Source organism: Neophocaena asiaeorientalis, unplaced genomic scaffold, assembly GCF_003031525.2.
Source record: "Neophocaena asiaeorientalis asiaeorientalis breed wild unplaced genomic scaffold, Neophocaena_asiaeorientalis_V1.1 scaffold534, whole genome shotgun sequence".
Classification (NCBI taxonomy): domain Eukaryota; kingdom Metazoa; phylum Chordata; class Mammalia; order Artiodactyla; family Phocoenidae; genus Neophocaena; species Neophocaena asiaeorientalis.
Window position 1 is genome coordinate 212,353 of NW_020172826.1, and position 19,925 is coordinate 232,277.

The 19,925-nt window shown below is 38.2% G+C and overlaps 1 protein-coding gene across 10 annotated transcripts in view; it reads left to right on the forward strand.

The window, feature by feature from the left end:
• SGMS2 (sphingomyelin synthase 2) overlaps positions 1–19,925 on the forward strand; it is a 117,330-nt gene that overhangs the window by 83,321 nt on the left and 14,084 nt on the right. For 9 of the 10 annotated variants that reach the window (XM_024741927.1, XM_024741919.1, XM_024741926.1 and 6 more), the window contains 2 exons: positions 422–588; positions 1,246–4,039. In XM_024741927.1, the coding sequence (XP_024597695.1) occupies positions 422–588; positions 1,246–1,449 (371 nt within the window). In that variant the 3' untranslated portion in view covers positions 1,450–4,039. Of the gene's footprint in view, positions 1–421; positions 589–1,245; positions 4,040–19,925 lie in introns of those variants that run through there. The other variant, XR_003002851.1, reaches the window with a different exon arrangement.

Below are 19,925 nucleotides of genomic sequence, written 5' to 3' on the forward strand. Positions count from 1 at the left end.
TGCAAGTGCTGAGTCCTAACCCCTGGACCCTCAGGGAGTTCCCGACAACTATCCTTTCTTTTCACTCTCCTGTTTCTCTTTCCAGTGGGGTCCCTACAGGAGCCAGTATGAGCCAATTCCAACCTAATGTGAAATATTTCTGTTCTCTTCCCAATTATTAAACACTGTGGGTAAGACCTAGAGTATCTAGTGTTACCAACCGCCCCAGGCAATTACTATTAGACCTGTTACCAACAGCACCCCATCTCCCCCGGGCAACCGGAGCAAATCCCGGCCAGTTCACAGGGACTCATTTTGGGTAATCCATTTTCTCCTTCAGTGACTTTCTGGCCTTAGACTTTTCTCCAGTCATTAGGATAGACTGTCATCATTCAGTCCACCTCTGGGAATCCTATTAACTGTTCACTTTTCTGCTGTCCAGATTCGCCTCGTCACTTCTGGTGGTATCATCTAATCTGCTGGCTGCTGAGCGCTGCTGGAATCATCTGCATTCTTGTAGCACACGAACACTATACAGTCGATGTGATCGTTGCTTATTATATCACAACACGGCTCTTTTGGTGGTACCACTCCATGGCCAATGAAAAGGTGAGAGTGGTGAAATTATCCTTGGATGATTTCTTTTCTTTAAATGCAGCGGACCCCTTTTCACACAGCGGAGTTTCCAGTAGCTTAATGGGAATAACTGCTGTTGCCGCCTAAACGTGTGGTTTAGGTCAATTCACTTAAACTTATATGCTCAACCTTATGAGCTCTCCTTTCACTCTTCCATCTTCCTTGACCCACAGATCTGACCACTGACATATCCTGAAAATTTTTCCTCCCGGAGAGCTAGCTCTCCCACCTATTCTTGAGTCGCCAGTCTTACTGGAATTGCAGGCAGAAGATTTGCCTGAGAACTTCTCTGGTGGTCCAGTGGTTAAGACTCCGCGCTTCCAATGCAGGGGGCACAGGCTTGATCTCTGGATGGGGAACTAAGGTCGCACATGCCACAGGCACGGCCAAAAAGTAAAAGAAAAAAGAAAAAAGCCACAGAGAGGGAAAGAGTAGAGGAGGTTGGAAGTGTGGCCAGAGTCCTGTCAGAGTTAGGGGAAAGGAGCAAAGACAAGCATCGTATTGCCTTGTGATCCGGATTCTGCTGCTTTCCCTGTTCAGTTACAGCAAATGACAGTTTAATTAAGAAACAAATTAGGATGCAAATTGTGAAAAATATGTCTCATTTTACTTTTTTTCTACCTTTTACAGAACTTGAAGGTCTCTTCACAGACTAATTTCTTGTCTCGAGCATGGTGGTTCCCCATCTTTTATTTTTTTGAGAAAAACGTACAAGGCTCAATTCCTTGCTGCTTCTCCTGGCCACTGTCCTGGCCTCCTGGCTGCTTTAAGTCATCTTGCAAGAAGTATTCACGGGTTCAGAAGATCGGTGAAGATAATGAAAAATCTACCTGAGGAGCAAAAACAAAGGCATCAGCTCTTAGACCAAAAGAGTTATCGCTGTAACCAAAGGTATAGTTTTGTTTTTGTTTTTATTTTAGGAGAACTGATTGCTAAATGAAGCAGACCAAATTTTGTGCAAATGATTAGAAAGATGAACGAAGTATTACCCTTTGACTGGCTTTTTATTCATCCTGAGAAAGTTATATTCTCCTGCAGCTCTTCATTCATTGGTCACAAGCCCTCAAACTGGGATTTTACTAATGAGCTTGTTAAGGAGGTGCCAGAGAACATACTACTCCTTCCCTCATTCTTTTTCTCCACTGAAGCTCTCTACTTCAGAATTTTTTCAGGAATATTTTTCCCTCCAAGGTCAAAAGAATTTGTTAATGTTTTAAATAAAAATCTGATATATACGGCCACTGTGTAAATAGAATCACCTAATGTTGAGAGTGATTTTTAGCATCAGGCTTATCAGCGAAGGGGAGATCCATGGGTTGTGAGTGAACTTCAGGTGAACTTTGTTTCTGCTCTGTCAAGGGGAAGGTCAGGGTCAGGTCTGGGAATATGCGCTGCTGCTACCACCCAACGTACTATATCACTTTCACTTTATTTATTTTTTTTAACTGATCATTTTATAACTTAAAAAAAAAAGATGAACTAAGAAAATATCAAAGTATTTGACACACCCCACAGATTTTACATGTGTGTAAATATTTCATTTTAAGATCTCTATGACAGATATACAGGAGACATGGGGCTGTTTATGCTAACGAGGAGTCCTGCTGTCCACCTGGTAACTCTGCACCTGTACCCCCAGAGCAGTCAACAGCGTAGCACAGGCTGAACACACATAGCTGTATGAACTGCTGCTCATGTCCTTGTGGGGAACAAGCCTGTGTTTCTCTCCCAGGTCACGCCCTGTGTGAGATCCGTTTTAGAGCTGCAGATTGGAACTCAGAAATACAGTTGCTCACATTTCACTGAAATCCATTTCTTCCTAGTGACATTGTGCTTTATGGAAAAACCAAGATGGAATCCAAAAGTTTAATGCATCCTTGCCTTTTAGCAAGAGACTCTGTTTCTTATGTACTGGTCCTATGGACACATACCACAATTGAGTAATTTTACTTTGACCCTAAAATTATACCACGGTGCTGCACTATAGTCTACGGTTGGAATTGGTGTGTTAGTCGGTTACAGCTACTCAATAAAGGGGGATAAGAGTTTCTAAAGTTCTTTCAGGTGATGCAAAAAAAAAAAGAAAAGATGGATTTTTAAAAATCTGACCAGATGTAGTGCATTATTTAATGCTGTTGCATCTTTTGGATAATTCTTGGCTTAATTTCTTTAGACTTCTAGTGACCGTAGGAAAAAATTTAAGGTCACAAAGTCATCAACACTAGTTAGAGAGTGGAGAGGCCAGGGGGGCTGGTAGGAGGCAGTTACATTTATACTGAAGGTGGAAACTTGTCCCCACTTAGAATGAAAAACATCCCTAAATTTGTCATTGTAAACAAGTCGGCCTTGATTCGGTACACAAGATTGACCTTTAGATTGTTGGAGAGAAGCACAGTATAGATCTGTTCAGAAGGGTCATCGTCCTTTGGTGCTATAATTCTGTGTATGTTTTCAGTATGGCTCTTGCTCTGTGTAAAAAAGAAACACTACAAGTTGAATTCAAAGACAGAAAGACAGACTAATCTGGTTATTTACAACAAGAATTGAAACCCTAAACATCCTTGGCAGGCTTTGGAATGCAAAAAGTTTTCCTGGTATTTATTATTAAGTAAGTCAGTAAGAAACATATGTGTAGCTTACCTGCTGTGTTTAGCTATATTTCTACCTAATTTTCACTTATTTTCATTTGTTAAATATTGACATCTGCGATAAGACAATGTGTTCTACTTGAAAACATTGATTTTAAATTTCTGCTGTCTAATTGTGACGAAAAGTATCTGATACGGAAGCCTGGGTTTTGCTCTCCTAACATTGGTATATTCCTTGAGCCTCGAATTCAAATAAAACAACCTGATATACCTTAGAGCCTTATTCAGCTGCATCTTAGATAACCCACTCTTCTTCAAATTAAGTAAGGAAAGGTGTTTAAGCTTTAAAAATCATGGAGATCCTTGAAAACAGTATAAACCTTGCATTTTAGTCAAATAATCCTGTTTTGGTTTTTTTTTCACGTAATACCATCACCTTTTAAAGAACTTTAAAAACATCTATGACCCCATTTGTGGACACTACTGCTCCCGTGTTCTTTACATGTATATGTCATAGCTCTCTAATAAATGCTGTGAAAGCATGTGCTATGAAAATAAGGGGGGTGGGGAATATCAAAGTTTCTAGATGGGAAAATAAGAGAAATAACAAAACCCATTTAGGAAAGCAAACTTCAGTTTCAACCCAACATGCCACTTTGGGATATAAAGCATAAACAATTACTAGACTTACTGTGGTGATCATTTCACAATATATACAAGTAAATCATTATGTTGTATACCTAAAATTAATATAATGTTATATGTCGATTATACCTTGATTAAAAAATCATAATTATGAACTTGCCTTTTGAAACAATAAATTTTTGGAACTCCTTTTCCTTGCTAATCAATCTATAAGATCTTATCCGTTATCCTTGTTTGAAGCTTTTTCTGTGATTAAGTCCTCGGTGCAGTATTTCTATAATAGTTCCTGTAAATGATGCCACATTTTTTTCTAAATTCTTTCAAATGAAAATAAATTCCTTTCAGATTCTATTTTTTTGATCTCCTCCACTAGCTCTGAAAAGAAAGCCTTCTTACCTACTCGGTTCCACCCAAAGTAATTTAGAATTTGTTATTTAATTTACTGGCATCTTGGGAAACAAGTTTTGCTGTGGAACGAAGGCGGTTGCGAGTTTCTAGTCTTGGTTGATGGATGACGTTGCAAAGGTTCTTTGCTGTATAGCAGTGCCCCCTTGTGGAAATACCTTATATGACTTGGAACACAAATGCCACTTTTTTTTTTTTTTTTTTTTTTTTTGCGGTACGCGGGCCTCTCCCATTGCGGAGCACAGGCTCCGGACGCGCAGGCTCAGCGGCCGTGGCTCACAGGCCTAGCCGCTCTGCGGCATGTGGGATCTTCCCGGACCGGGGCACGAACACCTGCATCGGCAGGCGGACTCTCAACCACTGCGCCACCAGGGAAGCCCCAAATGCCACTTTTTAAAGTGTATTTTCGTGTTTTGAAAGGCATTTTAAAAATTATTTTTGTCAATAATCTGAAAGCATCATGCAAAAGGATAATTATTTTCAAGGCATTTTAAACCTTTCCCAAAGGGAAAATGTGCTTAGATCACAGGGGGTTGCAATTCTAATCTTTTGTAAGTTTAATCAAAGAAAACTTGCGGACCGTTTTTACCTCTCACCATCACAATCATTAATGTCTCCCTTTATAACTGCCTATACTTTGTTTACTTTGAAACATCAGGTTGGCTGTCTTTCTTATGTAGTTTTTTTTTTTTTTACACGCTAGAACTCATGCAGTTTCTTTTTCAGTCGGGAGTTCACATCTTGTTCCTTGAATATTTTGAACATTTCTTTTAAAATTCTTCTATAAAATTTTTTTGTTTTGCACTGTAAAACTGATTAAAAGTTTAAGCTGGTCTTAACACACTCACTTCTGTAGTGTAAGGAAGTATGAGAAGGAATTTCTTAATAACTGAGTTTACATGGTTAAATCAAGCATATAATAGTTAATATGCCCTGTGTTAAAGGCTTTTCTATTTGTATGTATAGTCCTTTTTTTAATGTCATTGTGTTGCAATAATTTAACTCCTTTGACTTACTTGCTAAAAATATTTCTTCTATTTAAGAAGTGCTCTTGATTTCAATACCTAAACACTGAAAATCATGTCAAAAGGTACCCAAAGATAAGTTTTTATACAGATACACACCTTATAAGTTGTGATTTATTTTATGATTCATTTATCTAAATATGTTGTGTTCTGAATGAATCATGAATGAGAATAGTTCTTTATTGTGGAATTATTTAAAACTGTCCTTTAAAAGCAAAAGAAGAAACTATAAACATATAAGTTAATCTAGTTGCCAAGTTGGAATTCATTATTTAATTTACCTCCTATGCAATGATTAATGCTGCAAAATGTATGGTTATGTTAGAGTATATTCACAAAAGAAATATTATTACAAGGTTTGAGAAGTAGCCAATTACATCTTTTGGAAATTTACTGTACTGTTTCAATGTGTTAAGTGCCTTGTTGTAAAGTAAAATTTTAAGTCTAGAATTCATTATTTTCCTGACATATATTTTTCATTATCATATATACTGTATATTATTGTAATAGTTTTATTAAATGCTTAAGTTTTAATTAAATATGTAAATTTCAGAAGCTCTTTTCCCCTACCCACCAGTACCTTAATCATTGGTCTATCATATGGGATTTGAATTCAGGTTCTTTTTTTAAAAGGGGAAAATTATCTTAGTTTAGAAATATGTTTTCCATGCTTGTGCATTTGTGTTTATAAAAACATTTCAGGAGGAATTTAAGAGTGTAACTATAGTTTGTACTTCAAAATGCCATTTTACATTTACATTTTAAGTGCCTAATTGTTAGTTAAAACTAATTTATGTTTCTATTCTAAAGAGAATATGTCTACTTGGTTTCTAATCTCTTTGGCTTTGCTTAAAAAAATAAAAGAGCAAGGGCCTATACTTTGTATTTACCCAATAAACCACCATGACATCGACAGTCTTTTCAAAATTAGTATTACTGTTTTTTTAATTAATAAAACTGTTTTCTTTAAAGATTTGTAAAAAATATTTAGTTTTAAGTAGTTATTAGAACCACAAGAGGGTTATTTTCTTCAAGCACTGTTTTTTTGTTTTGTTTTTTTTTTTTGCTGTATGCGGACCTCTCACTGGTGTGGCCTCTCCTGTTGCGGCCTCTCCCGTTGCGGAGCACAGGCTCCCAACACGCAGGTTCAGCAGCCATGGCTCACGAGCCCAGCCGCTCCGCGGCATGTGGGATCTTCCCGGACCGGGGCACGAACACGTGTCCCCTGCATCGGCAGGAGAACCCTCAAACACTGCGCCACCAGGGAAGCCCTAAGCACTGTTTTTGAAATAAGCTGATAACCTTCAAGTAATGGCACACTAAATAAACTGGAATGTGTTATTTTACCCGCCCTTGCATTTAAGGTGAGAAATAATTCACAATATAAGGTCACTCATGGAGAAGGTTAAAGTCAGTTACGAGTTCCATGATTCTCATTCTCATTGTTCACAGAGGAGCAAATATCATTAATTCTTCAAGGAAAGCATTCTCTCTGTCACTCAGTTGTGAAAGAAATGTCATCCTCTTCCTTCACAAAGGGGCACCAGGGTATGTCCTCAACCAGACTTTAGTAGTCATTGCAGCAGTAGATCGCTGTAAGTTGTTTTTGGACCCCCTGAGAAAAAATGAAAGCATGACCCTCAAAGACAAATTTAGTAAAAGAAACTCAGTGGGATGAGGGGACAAGGATAAGATAATATGGTTCAAAGATCAAGTTGTTGGATAATCCAAGTTTCTTTGGATTATCTGGAAATGATAGAGGATAAATCACAATAGTCTTTCTGCCACCTCCACCCAGGTCTTGGATGAAAAGCTTGTCCCATCCTCCTGTTTGAAACAATGGCTTGCTGATTTTTCTGGCCAGAGCCTCAAAGACTGCCCTTATTATCTCCAATGCATTATACAAACCTTGACACATAACATTTCATTTCTTCTAATAAAATATGTAAGAATATCAGAAGCATAAACTAGATTACTCACCGACATGTTAGAACAATAGTGGATTATGTATACTGTGTGTCTATACAATGCGTATTCAATTCATACGTGGCAGGTTGTAATGAGGCATCTCATTTTACTGTTTTTATGCTTGACATACATTCTTGAATCTTCACAAAACCCCACGAGGTAGGCAAGGAAAGAGTTGGTGACCCCATTTTGTGAGATGAAAGAACTCGGAAGTATTAGGGCTGGAACCTGAATTTTGTTTTCTCTGTTTTGCTACCTTCCTGTGATAATTACTGTGATCACCATCACTGTTCAGAGGTTTTGCTGTTGTCACTGTTGTTGCTTGATTTTTAGGGGAGTTTATTCCCTTATCAGCCAGTTAGTTTGTTGAGAGGGCAGCTGGTCGTTGGAACAGGTTCTTTGTCAAATGCTACCGATTTTTCCTGTAATTGGAATTTACTACATTTCAGAGGGGAGAAAAGTCAATTCTTCTAGTGCAAAATGGCCTTGAAAGCAAAAGAATCCCCAAGTGTTTGAGCTTTCAACTTTGTTAGAATAAAGCTAACTCGTTGCAAGTATCACTTATAGGATAGTAGGTAATCATGTACCTAAGCCTTACACAAGTTGGCGGGGTGGGGGTGGGGGTGGGACGGACCAAGGTGCATAAGGTTTTATCTCTAAATGTGACTCTCTCAGGGATTATTCCCAAGGGAATGTCAAAAGGCGGGAGAGATACAATGACCTGTTTTCAAAGGATAGCAAAGCTCTGAGGAAATGGAATGGAGTCTTGGGACACACTGTAGTCTGGATTGATTCTGGGCTCCCCAAGGGACCAAAGTGAAGCTATAGGATTGTTTGGTCCTGGTGTGAACTGGTGAGTTCTCTGTGCTAAAAATCTGTCCAACCTGTGCCCTTGCTTCTGATCAAGTTTCTGGGCACGCTTTACTTCAGTTCTTATATCCAAGAAGTTATCTCTTTTTCTTCCTAAGTTCCTTAAATCATGTGTTTATTTGGGTAAAGAAAAAAGAAGCCACTACTCTTGAGAAGCTACCATGGATCAGGCACTGCTCCTTGGTTTCCTCTTGTTTAAAGCCAGGTGAATCTCATTATGCTCATTTTTACACCTGAGGGAACTCCAGACTCAGATAGCTAAATATAGTACAGGGAGCCCCGCTGGCTGATTGGCACACAATTGCCCAAAGCCCATAATCTTCCCACCATATTAATGGGATGGAAGAATCACCTGCCGTGGGAGGAGTGCAGGAGAGGAAGAATTGCCTCTTCCAGAAATCTTTGGACAACCAAGTTTTGTGCTGTTGAGAGCAAAGTTATGGAGGGCTTGAGCTTGAGCCTGTAAGATTCTTTGACCCACATTCAGCAGATTTCCTTTCTCCACCTTAACTCTAGTCCTTTCATCTATAAATATGCTCTTTCCTCTTTATATCCTCATGCCTTATTACTGACGTGTGATGAAGGGGGCAAAACCCAGTTGCCCCGTCATTCCTCTCCTGTCATCACACACCTGCCTCTGGCAGATGGCAGGGGCTCTGGGTCTGTGAGGAGACTGAGCCCCCAGAGCACACAGCCCAGGTCCCCAAGCACACAGGGTTTTTCAGGGAGGAAGTGATACTTTTGAACATATTTTATATTACATCTGGTCAGTTTCCCAGTCCATGGGTTGAAGGGAATGTTTACATTTGACACCAGGGGAAAGACATTTCCCAGATGTCTGCGTGGGTTTAAGCCATTTTAACAAAAGACCATAAACTGGGTGGCTTAAACGAAAACTTTAATTTCTCACAGTTCTGGAGGTCGGGAAGTCCGAGGCCAGGGTGCCAGCATGGTCGGGTTCTGGTGAGGGCCCTCTTCCTGGTTTCCTCCCCTGTAGGACCGGTGGAGGAGTGAGAGCTCTAGTGTCTTTCTCTTCTTCTAAGGACACTAATCTCATCACCCTCCTGACCACCTCTAAACCCAATTACGTCCCAAAGACAACCTCCCATACAATCCCCTGGGGGTTAGGGTTTCAACTAATGGATTTTCACCGGTACACAAACATCATGTAGTCCACAACACCTGGGTTTTTTGATTTTATACAAATACATCTTTCAAAAGCAAAGTGTACTTTTTTGTGCAAGATCTTAAGCTCTTTGGGTCCCGTGGCTTTTGGTAATCTGTGAGCCTGTCTCTGCAAGGCACTTTCCCACTGCTTCGGTGAACAGTGCCCTCTGTCCCGGTCAGGCTGCTCTCATCCCGGTCCTCTGTGCTGCAGCAGCCAGTCCAACCACGTGAGGTGCTTCCCCCAACCAGACTGTCACCTGTGTACCCAGGAAGGCAGTGTGACATGGTGGCCCTGTGCTCTCTGGGTTTGAATCTCGGTTCTTCCAGTGCTGGCTGAATGTGGAAGATGTCAAAAAAGTTGCCTAACCTCTGTGCCTCGGTTTCTTTATCAGTGGGATGGAAATAACAATAGTCCATGTCTCACAGAATTGTTGGGAAGACTAAAGATGTTGTTATAAGATACACATTCGGTTAAGTGTTAGCCAAATTCAGTTAAATATTTTAGGTACCATAGTTCTAGCTCTGAAATTATTCACGTATCAATATATCCAGATCTTGCTTGTCCTGAAAGTTCAGCTGAAGTCTCATCTCCTGAAAACTTTACCTTACTTCTCTGAATCTGAGTTCCTCCCTAAAAGATACATACAAACTAATTGTCAAAATGTGAGATACACTCACTGATATAACATTTTAAAAAATGTCCTGTTAACATACCAGATTTCCTTAAGAGAAGGAATTGTCTTAGTATTCATTCCAGTGTCTAATAAAGTTCTTATCACATACAGCAAATATTTGTTGAATGAGTTTTTTTAAATATCATCTTTTGTGTTTGGAATATTAACAGAATGTATGAGGCTTCGATGAAAAGGAAATTGCCCGTCATGCCTCTAAATAACTTGCTTTAAAATAATTGAAGCACTTATCAAATCATCAGATGTTTATAATTTAAATGTTTCAGTAGCCATCATATTATATGTATTTTATGAGATTTTAGCCAAAAATATGGATTGAAAAATAAAGGCTGAAGTGGAAAATCCAAAGACTTTGGACTCAGCCCCTAGGTTTAATTCCTAAGCAAGTTACTTTACCTTTCCGAATCATCATGTCCATCCCTTCTGTAAAATGAGAGTGAAGAAAGCTACCTCCCAATGTCATGGTGAGGATTGGAGATAATGTTTAGTAAAGCACTTGATACTACCTGACTCGTTAATATATATTCAAGTCTAATCAGAAAATAAATTCATGGGATTTTAAAACTTTTAAATTTTATGGGAAGGGATTTTAGAATTTTTAAATTGCAAGGATTTAGAATTTTCTACTTAATACAAGATACATGTGTTTGTCACACTGTACAAGCTTTTGGATTTCAGTTGAGAACAATGTCAGGTGTTTAAGCTTATGTTTCCAAAGCCTCCTCTGCCTCTTGCCCACCTTTTGTACACTAATCAGATGCATGAATTGTTTCGCTGTATCTCTCCAGAAACATCCAGAAAAATGAGTGATGAATTGCTAGTGTGGAAACGGTTTTTTCTAATGCAAAAGGACAATTCATTCAAAGAGGTAAACTGCAGCTTGCCCTTGACCATTGAATTAAGGGTGATTATCCCAGTCATAAATAACTACAGCTGGTCCATCACAGTGGGATTATATGTTTGGTGCAATGTTGAACTACCGACAAAGTTACTAGATTTCACCAGAAACTAATCTAGCGAGCTGACTTTTGAATGACCTGCCTATATATTGGGGGAACACCAGAGTTTGGGCAAGTGCCAAAAGGTCTTAAGATTAAAGAGAGTTAAGCTCAAAAGCAGAAAAAGTTGTTAAAGACTGTTTTGGTATACGACAGCCTTTCCAAGAGAAGTGTTGAGAAATCTGCTTCTGGAGCTATTTAAAATGAATTGTCCAAACAGAAAAATTCACAAAAATATGAGAATTAGCCAATATACTCTTTTTTAAAAAATTTATTTAATTTATTTATTTTTGGCTGCATTGGGTCTTCGTTGCTGCGTGGGCTTTCTCTAGTTGTGGCGAACAGGGGCTACTCTTTGTTGCGGTACGCGGCTTCTCATCACGGTGGCTTCTCTTGTTGTGGAGCATGGCCTCTAGTCGCTTGGGCTTCAGTAGCTGTGGCATGCAGGCTCTAGAGAGGAGGCTCAGTAGTTGTGGTTCATGGGCTCCAGAGGGCAGGCTCAGTAGCTGTGGTGCACAGGCTTAGTTGCTCCGCGGCAAGTGGGATCTTCCCAGACCAGGGCTCAAACCCGTGTCCCCTGCATTGGCAGGCAGATTCTTAACCACTGCACCCCCAGGGAAGCCCAACCAATACACTCTTAACTAACGGGTCAAGGAAGAAGTCACAAGGGAGATTTGAAAATACTTTGAGACAAATGACAATGAAAAAAAAAAACACCAACATGTATGGGATACAGTGGTGCTGAGAGGGAAATTTATAATTATAAATACATACATTACAAAGAAAGATTTCAAATCAATAACCTACCTGTAGTTCTTAAGGAACTGGAGAAAGAGAAGCAAACTACACCCAAAGTTAGCAGATGGAAAAAAATAAAAGTTAAAGTAGATATAGAGAATAGAAAAACAACAGAGAAATCAATGAAGCCAAAAGTTGCTTCTTTGAAAAGACCAACAGAATTGACAAACATTTAGCTAGATTGACTAAGGAAGAAGAGAAAGAAGGCTCAAATTACTAAAGTCAGAATGGAAGTGGGGACATTACTACTTGATTTTATAGAAATGAAGCATTTATAAAAGACTATGAATAATTGTAAGCAGACAGATTGGATAACTTAGATGAAATGGACAAATTTCTAGAAGCACAAAGCCAGCCAGTACTGAATCTTGAAGAAACAGAAAATCTAAATAAACCTTTAATAATGAGAATTGAATTAGCAATCAAAAATCTCCCAACAAAGAATAACCCTGGACCAGATGGCTACACTGGTGAATTCTACCAAATATTTAAAGAATCAACACCAGTTTTTCTCAGTCTCTTCCAGAAAATTGAAGAGAATACTTCCTGACTCATTCTGTGAGGCCAGAATTACCCTGACACCAAAGCCAAACAAAGGCACTATGAGAAAAGAAAACTTCACACCAATATCCCTTATGAATATTGACACAAAAAGAAACAGAATATTAGCAAAACCAAATTCAGCAGCATATTAGAAGGATTATACACCATAACCAAGAGGGATTAATTCCTAGAATGCAAGGATGATTCAATACACGAAAATCAATCAATATAATACACTACTTTAACCGAATGAAGGGGAAAAATAACATGATCATTTCAATTGATACAGAAAAAGCATTTGACAACATTTAACACCCTTTCATGATAAAAAAAAGAAAGCCTCAATAAACTAGGAATAAAAGGAAACTACTTCAACATAATAAATGGTGTATATGAAAAACCCACTGCTAACATCACACAATGCTTTTCCTCTAAGATCAGGCAAAAGACAAGGATGCCTGCTTTCATCACTTCAGCATAGTATTGGAAGTTCTAGCCAGAATAATAAGACAAGAAAAAGAAAGAGCATCCAAATTGAAAAGGAAGAAGTAAACTTAACTCTGTTCAAAGATGATACGATCTTATATGTAGAAAACCCCAAAGATTCCACACACAAACTATATTTAGCTCAAATAAATGACTTCAGCAAAGTTGCAGGATATAAACTCAAAAGACAAAAATCAGTCACACTTCTATATTCTAACAATGAACAATCTGAAAAGGAAATTTAGAAAACAATTTGATTTACAATAGCATCAAAAAGAAAAAAATAGGAATAAATTTATCCAAGGAGGTGAAAGATTTGTATACTAAAAAGTATAAAACATTACTGAAAGAAATTAAAGAAGACCTAAATAAATGGGAAGACATTCCATGCTCATGGATCGGAAGACTTAATATTAAGATGATAATACTACACAGAGCAGTCTACGGATTCAATGCAATCTATATTAAAATTTCAACGGTGTTTTTTACAGAAAAAGAAAAGCCCATCCATAGGTTCATATGAAGTCCCGAGGGACCAAAACAATAGCAAAACTGTAGGCAAATTGTCCATATAGCCAAATTTGTCAGAATAGCCAAAACAATCTTGAAAGGAGAAATAGTTGGAAACCTCAAGCTTCCTAATTTTAAAACTTACTATAAAGTACAACAGTCAAAACACTGATACTGGCAAAAGGATGAACATACAGACCAATGGAACAGAATGGAGAGCCCAAAAATAAACCCTTGCATTTCTGGTCAATTTTTGGCAGAGGGTCCAAGAGCATTCAGTGGGGGAAAAGACAAGTGTTAATAGTCCTAGAAAAACTGGATATCCACATGCAGAAGAATGGAGCTGGACCTTTAGCATATAGCACACACAAAAATTAATTGAAAAGTGAATCAAGACCTAAATTTAAGAGCTAAAACTATAAAACCCTTAGAACAAAACAGTTCTAAGTGAAAATCTTCAGGACCTTGGATTAGACTGTGTTTTCTTAAGCATGACACCAAAAGCACAGGCAATAAAAGAAAAAAAATTACATAAATTGGACTTAATCAAAATTAAAAACCTTTGTGCATCGAAGAACAATGTCAAGAGAGTGAAAAGATAATCACAAAATGGGAGAAAGTATTTGCAAATCATAATATATCTGATAAGGGATAAGCATTCAGAATGTATAAAGAACTCCTACAACTCAAAAACAACAAAACACCCCAATTCAAAAATAGGCAAAGGATTTGAATAGACATTTCTTTAAAGAATATATACAAATGGCACATAAATATATACAATGAAAGCACATGAAAGGAATCTCAGCATCATTAGTCATTAGAAAAATGTAAATCAAAGCCACAGTGGGATACCACTTCATACTTATTAGGATGGCTATTATGAAAAAATAAAAAGAACAACAAAATAACAAGTGTTGGTAAGGATATAGAGAAATTGGAGCCCTCATCATTGCTGGTAGGAAAGTTAAAACTGGTACAGCTACTGTAGAAAAAGTTTGGTGATTCCTCAAAAAGTTGAACATGGGGTTACTATATGATTCAGCAATTCCATCCCTAGATAGATACCTGAAAGAACTGAAAGCAGGGGCTCAATCAGATATTCATATACCAATGTTCATCACAGCATTATTCACAAGAGCCAAACGTGGAAACAACCCAAATGTCCATCGATGGATGAATGGATAAACAAAAGGTAGTATGTGCATACAGATGGCCCCTAACTTATGATGGTTCAATTTAAGATTTTTTGACTTTACAATGGTGAGAAAGTGATATGCCTTCAGCAGAAACCATACACTGAATTTTGAATTTTGATCTTTTCCTGGGCTAGCGACATGTTATAGTACTCTCTGGAGACACTGGGCAGCAGGAAGCAGCTGCAGCTCTCAGGCAGCCACGCAATCGCAGGGGTAAGCAACCGATACGTGTACAACCATTCAGTATCAGACAACCTTTCTGCTTTTCACTTTCAGTACATTAGTCAAAAAATTACATGATTTTGCCCAACTGTAGGCTAATGTAAGTGTTCTGAGCATGTTCAATGTAGGTTAGGCTGAGCTATGATGTTTCGTAGGTTAAGTGTATTAAATGCACTTTCGACTTAACTGTTTTCAACTTAGATGGGTTTATGGTTTATCAAGATGTAACCCCATCATAAGGAGAGGAAGATCTGTACAATGGAATATTATTCAGCCATAAAAAGGAATGTAATTCTGAGATGTGCTACAACATGGGTGAATCTTTAAAACATTATGCTAAGCAAAATAAACCAGACACAAAAGAACAAATATTGTAGGATTCCACTTATATGAGGTATCTAGAATAGGCACTTCAGAGAGACAGAAAGTAGAATAGAAGTTACCAGGGGCTGGGGGAGATAGTGAGTTATTGTTTAATGGGTACAGAGTTTCTGTTTGGGATTGTGAAAAAGTTCTGGAAATAGATAGTGATGGTAGTTATACATCACTGTGAATGTCCTTAGTGCCACCGAATTGTAAACTAAAAATGGTTAAAATGGTAAATTTTATGTTATGTAAATTTTACCACAATAAATAAAAACAAGCCCCTCCATATTTATTCCAGCATAATTTTAATAGAAATTGGAAATAACCTAGATATTTGTTAACGGAGGATTGGGCTAACATTGTGACATGCCTGTATGGATTTCTCAATAGTCTTGCTTTCACCTCTGCCCCTTTACAGAGCAGCCAAAATGATTCTATTAAAACATCAGCGTTAAATGAGAAGAGCAGGTTAGTGAACTAAATGCATAGTATGATGCCATTTATGGGGCGGCGGGGGAAATCTATATAAGCATAAAAGAAATCTGAGAGGAGGTATATCATACTTTTAACAGAGGTTATCTCCAGGTGGTAGAAAGACAAAGTGCATGCATGCACATGTGCGCGCGCGCGTGTGTGTGTGTGTGTGTGTATGTTGTGTGTACTGTGTTCTATGTAGCAACAGCCTTAGTACCAGTTCTGTTTCTTGGTATTTATCTTACTGAAATAATCAGAAATGTATATATCACATTATTGTTCATAATAGCAAAAAAATTGAAAATAGCCTGTGTTGACAATAGGATATCTGTCAGATAAATTTTGAAATATTCCTAAACAGTGAACTACACTTTTAAAAGTCCAGAAGTCAACAAATAATGGCCTGAAGAATAAGTCCAGCTGTTGTCTTTTTTTTTTTATAAATAAAGTTTTACTGAAATATGGCCATGACCATTTATTTACATATTGTCTATGGCTACTTTCCTGCTCCCGTGGCTCAACTGTACTGTTGTGACAGAGACCAAATTGCTGGCAAACCTAAAATATTTACTATTTGGCCCTTTTCGGAAAAAGTTGCTGAATCCTTGGACTAGAATATAGTAATTAAAAACGATTTGTGGGAGAAAAACATGGAAAATGTTAATGATACATATACATAATATACATATCCATGGTTATAAATTAAACTATTTATAAAGATTAAAGATACCATAGATATATGTGTAAAAAGGCTGGAAGGATACATACAGAAATGTTATAAATTACTTCTGGGTGGAAAAAAATAAAAAGGTGATCATTATTTCCTCTTTTACAGTTTCTTGCATTTTCAAATTTTCTACAAAAACTATGTATTGCTATTTTTTGAATCAGAATAAAAAATTAACTTTCAAATATCTGGTTTGCTTTCCTAAAGGGAAGAGTAGGTCATCTTTCAAAGTCTTTCCTAAACCGTGATTCTTTGTGAGACTTGGAAATGAGTCTTCATTATTAGGCAAATGGCCAAGCATGCTTACCGCCACCAGGAAGTAAAAACCCTATGCTTTGCTGAGGCAAACAGGTTATACTTTACCTTGTAAATGCACTTTATTTTTTCAGATTGTATTGACTAAGTATGTTATTTATCAGGGTCCAAGTTCAAGGTCCTGACAATCTACTTAAGAAGGTGAATCTTAGGGACTGGAGGTATTTTAGAATCCTTGTGTTAAGCTCCCTCATTTTACTATGAAGAAAAAGTCGGAAAGGTTAACAACTTGTCCCTGTTAGATCTGGGCAGACTCCCATTTGGTTTCCATGCTGAGTTCTGCAAAATAAATGGAAGTAAGTGAGGGAGAAGAAAGGAACATGGATTCCAGCAATGCTTCGGCTTACATAAAAATCAAAGTCAGGAGTCCGTAACCATTATGTCCAGGCTAATTAAAGTAAGTGTATGTTTATTTTTTTAGAGGAATGTTACTCTAACCATTTTCCCTTCTATCCCTCTTTATTTACATACTAAACTACTAGTAACTGTTGTTACAATAACAATATATCACATAACTGTTACTGTGGGCATACATTTCACAATAGGTAGCTAAGTCTTCTTACTTCACCATGTCTTTTCCTTCTAAGATATTGGATTTTATTCTATTTTATTTATTATTTTATTTTTATTTATTTATTTTTTTGCGGTACACAGGCCTCTCACTGCTGTGGCCTCTCCCGTTGCGGAGCACAGGCTCCTGACGCGCAGGCTCAGCGGCCATGCGTCACGGGCCTAGCCGCTCCGTGGCATGTGGGATCTTCCTGGACCGGGGCACGAACCCGTGTCCCCTGCATCGGCAGGCGGACTTGCAACCACTGCGCCACCAGGGAAGTCCTTGGATTTTATTTTGTTAATTTGTTCTACTGAGATAAAATTTACTTTGAGTGAAATGCACAGTTCAGTTTTGACAAATGCGTATGCTCAAGTAACTAACACCCCAATCAAGACATAAAACATTCCCACCACCTGGGAAAAATGTCTGTCCCTTCCCAGTCAATCTTGCCCTCTGTCCTGATTTATATCACCATGAGTTAGTTGTGCCTTTCTAGAGCTTCTTATAAATGCAGTTCTTCAGCATGTAGTCTTTTGGGTCTCGCTTCTTTACTCAGCGTAATGTCTTTTTTTGAGAGTCATCATGCTGTGGGGTGTATGATAACTTATTCCTTTTCATTGCTGACCAGTCGTCTATTTTACAAATATATCACAGTTTCCTTCCTCCTCCTCTTTTGTTGAAGGACACCTGGATAGTTTCCAGTTTGGGCATTAAACAAAAAATTTCTTCTGATCCTGGAACCTCTTTGTCCAAATAAAAAGTTTTGAGAATTGGATTTTGTTACTTTGGAGATTCTGCCTTCCACCGATATGTTTCAGGGTCCTTCCTCCCTTCATCTCCTCTCCAGAAAATCATAATACATTCAACTGGAGAAGAATGATATGGGTAATATTGAAGATGGGCAAGTTTATTTGTTCATCATACAAGTCCTAAAGGCTGAATATAGAAAACCAGTTAATATCCTGACCAGTCTCACAATCTAATTTTGGAAAGGGCAGGTAAAGCTGCAAGGAGTGAAAAAGTGAGACAATACGGCCAACCCATAGTATTAAAAGCATTGTCAGGGCCCGAAGGTAATTATTACAATTACAGCTTGTACTTATCGAGCCTGAGCTAAATGCCAGACATTGTGCTAATTACTCCATCCAGTCTTTACGCTTGTTGTAGGCACATTTGTTATCCCAATTTCATGTAGGGTACATGGACGCTCAGAGAGTACATAAGGAAGTACATAACACTATATGTAGAAGACACTCAAAGGAGTATATATGAAGCAAATCATAGGAATTTAAAGGAAATGAAGGGATTAATTTTTAAATGGCTAGTGGAGTTGTGCCACTAAATAAATAATTAGCATTTCAACTTTCTCTTCTCATTAGCATTTTGCAAACTCTTCTTAAGCCATAAGCCCTCTCTGTTCATGCTCACTGACTCTGGATGGATATACTGTGTAGCATTCACCTCCCAGGGAATTACCAGCCAGCTGGACAATTGTAGTTTTACAAACAGAGTAATTTAACACCTCTCTCTTTTAACACCACTCTTTTTTTTTCTTTTTTAATTTTTTATGTATTTTTTTTTTGGCTGCGTTGGGTCTTCGTTGCTGCGCGCGGGCTTTCTCTAGTTGCGGCAAGCGGGCGCTACTCTTTGTTGCGGTGAGCGGGCTTATTGTGGTGGCTTCTCTTGTTGCGGAGCATGGGCTCTAGACCTGCGGGCTTCTGTAGTTGTGGCATGCGGGTTCAGTAGTTATGGCTCACAGGTTTAGTTGCTCCACGGCATGTGGGATCTTCCTGGACCAGAGCTGGGACCCGCGTTCCCTGTATTGGCAGGTGGATTCTTAACCACTGCGCCACCAGGGAAGCCCAACACCACTCTTGATAACAAAATAATAGTACAGATATTTTGGATATCTGTACTATTTGTACTGTTACCAACAATTCTGTTATCTGTACTGTTACCAACAATTCTGGCTGAAATCCATGTACAGCAAGAAGGATTCCAGTGAGAAAGCAAGTGGTTTAAAATTATCTTTGGGGATTCAATTTTAAAATGTTTTCCTTAATGCCCTTCTTGTCCTCCTTTCCCTCTCTCCCCAGCCCAAAGATCTTTTAGTATTCTCTTCCTTTACTGCTACTGATTATTATATTATTCATCTATTTAAAATAGGAAGGATGGAGCAGAAAGTATTCCTTTTTCTGGCAAGAAAGCCCTGAATATCATTTGGGGAAATTCATCCCTAAGAAGCACTGAATGAGCTATGTGGTTTTATGTTTAAAATAGTTTATCCATAGTATGTATTATGAACAATGTAGCTTTCTCTATTAGCTTGCAAGGGCTGCCATAACAAAGTACTACAGACTTATTTCCTCACAGTTCTGGAGGCTAGAACTCTTAAGATCAAGGTGTTGGTAGGGCTGATCTCTTCTGAGGACTCTCTCCCTGTCTTGTAGATGGCCATCTTCTCCCTGTATTTTCATGTTGGCTTCCCTCTGTGTCTGTCCATGTCCTAATCTCTTCTTCTTAAAAAGACACCAGTGATATTGGATTACAGTCCACTTATATGACCTCATTTTACTTTACCTCTTTAAAGACCCTATCTCCAAACAGTTTCATTCTGCGGTACTGGGGGTTAGGACTTCAACATATGAATTTTGGGGGAACACAACTCAGCCTATAATACTTCCTATCTGCATCACAGAGCTGTTAGCCTAAATAAGAGAATTACTTAGGAAAACAATGTGAATGTAATTATATCCTGT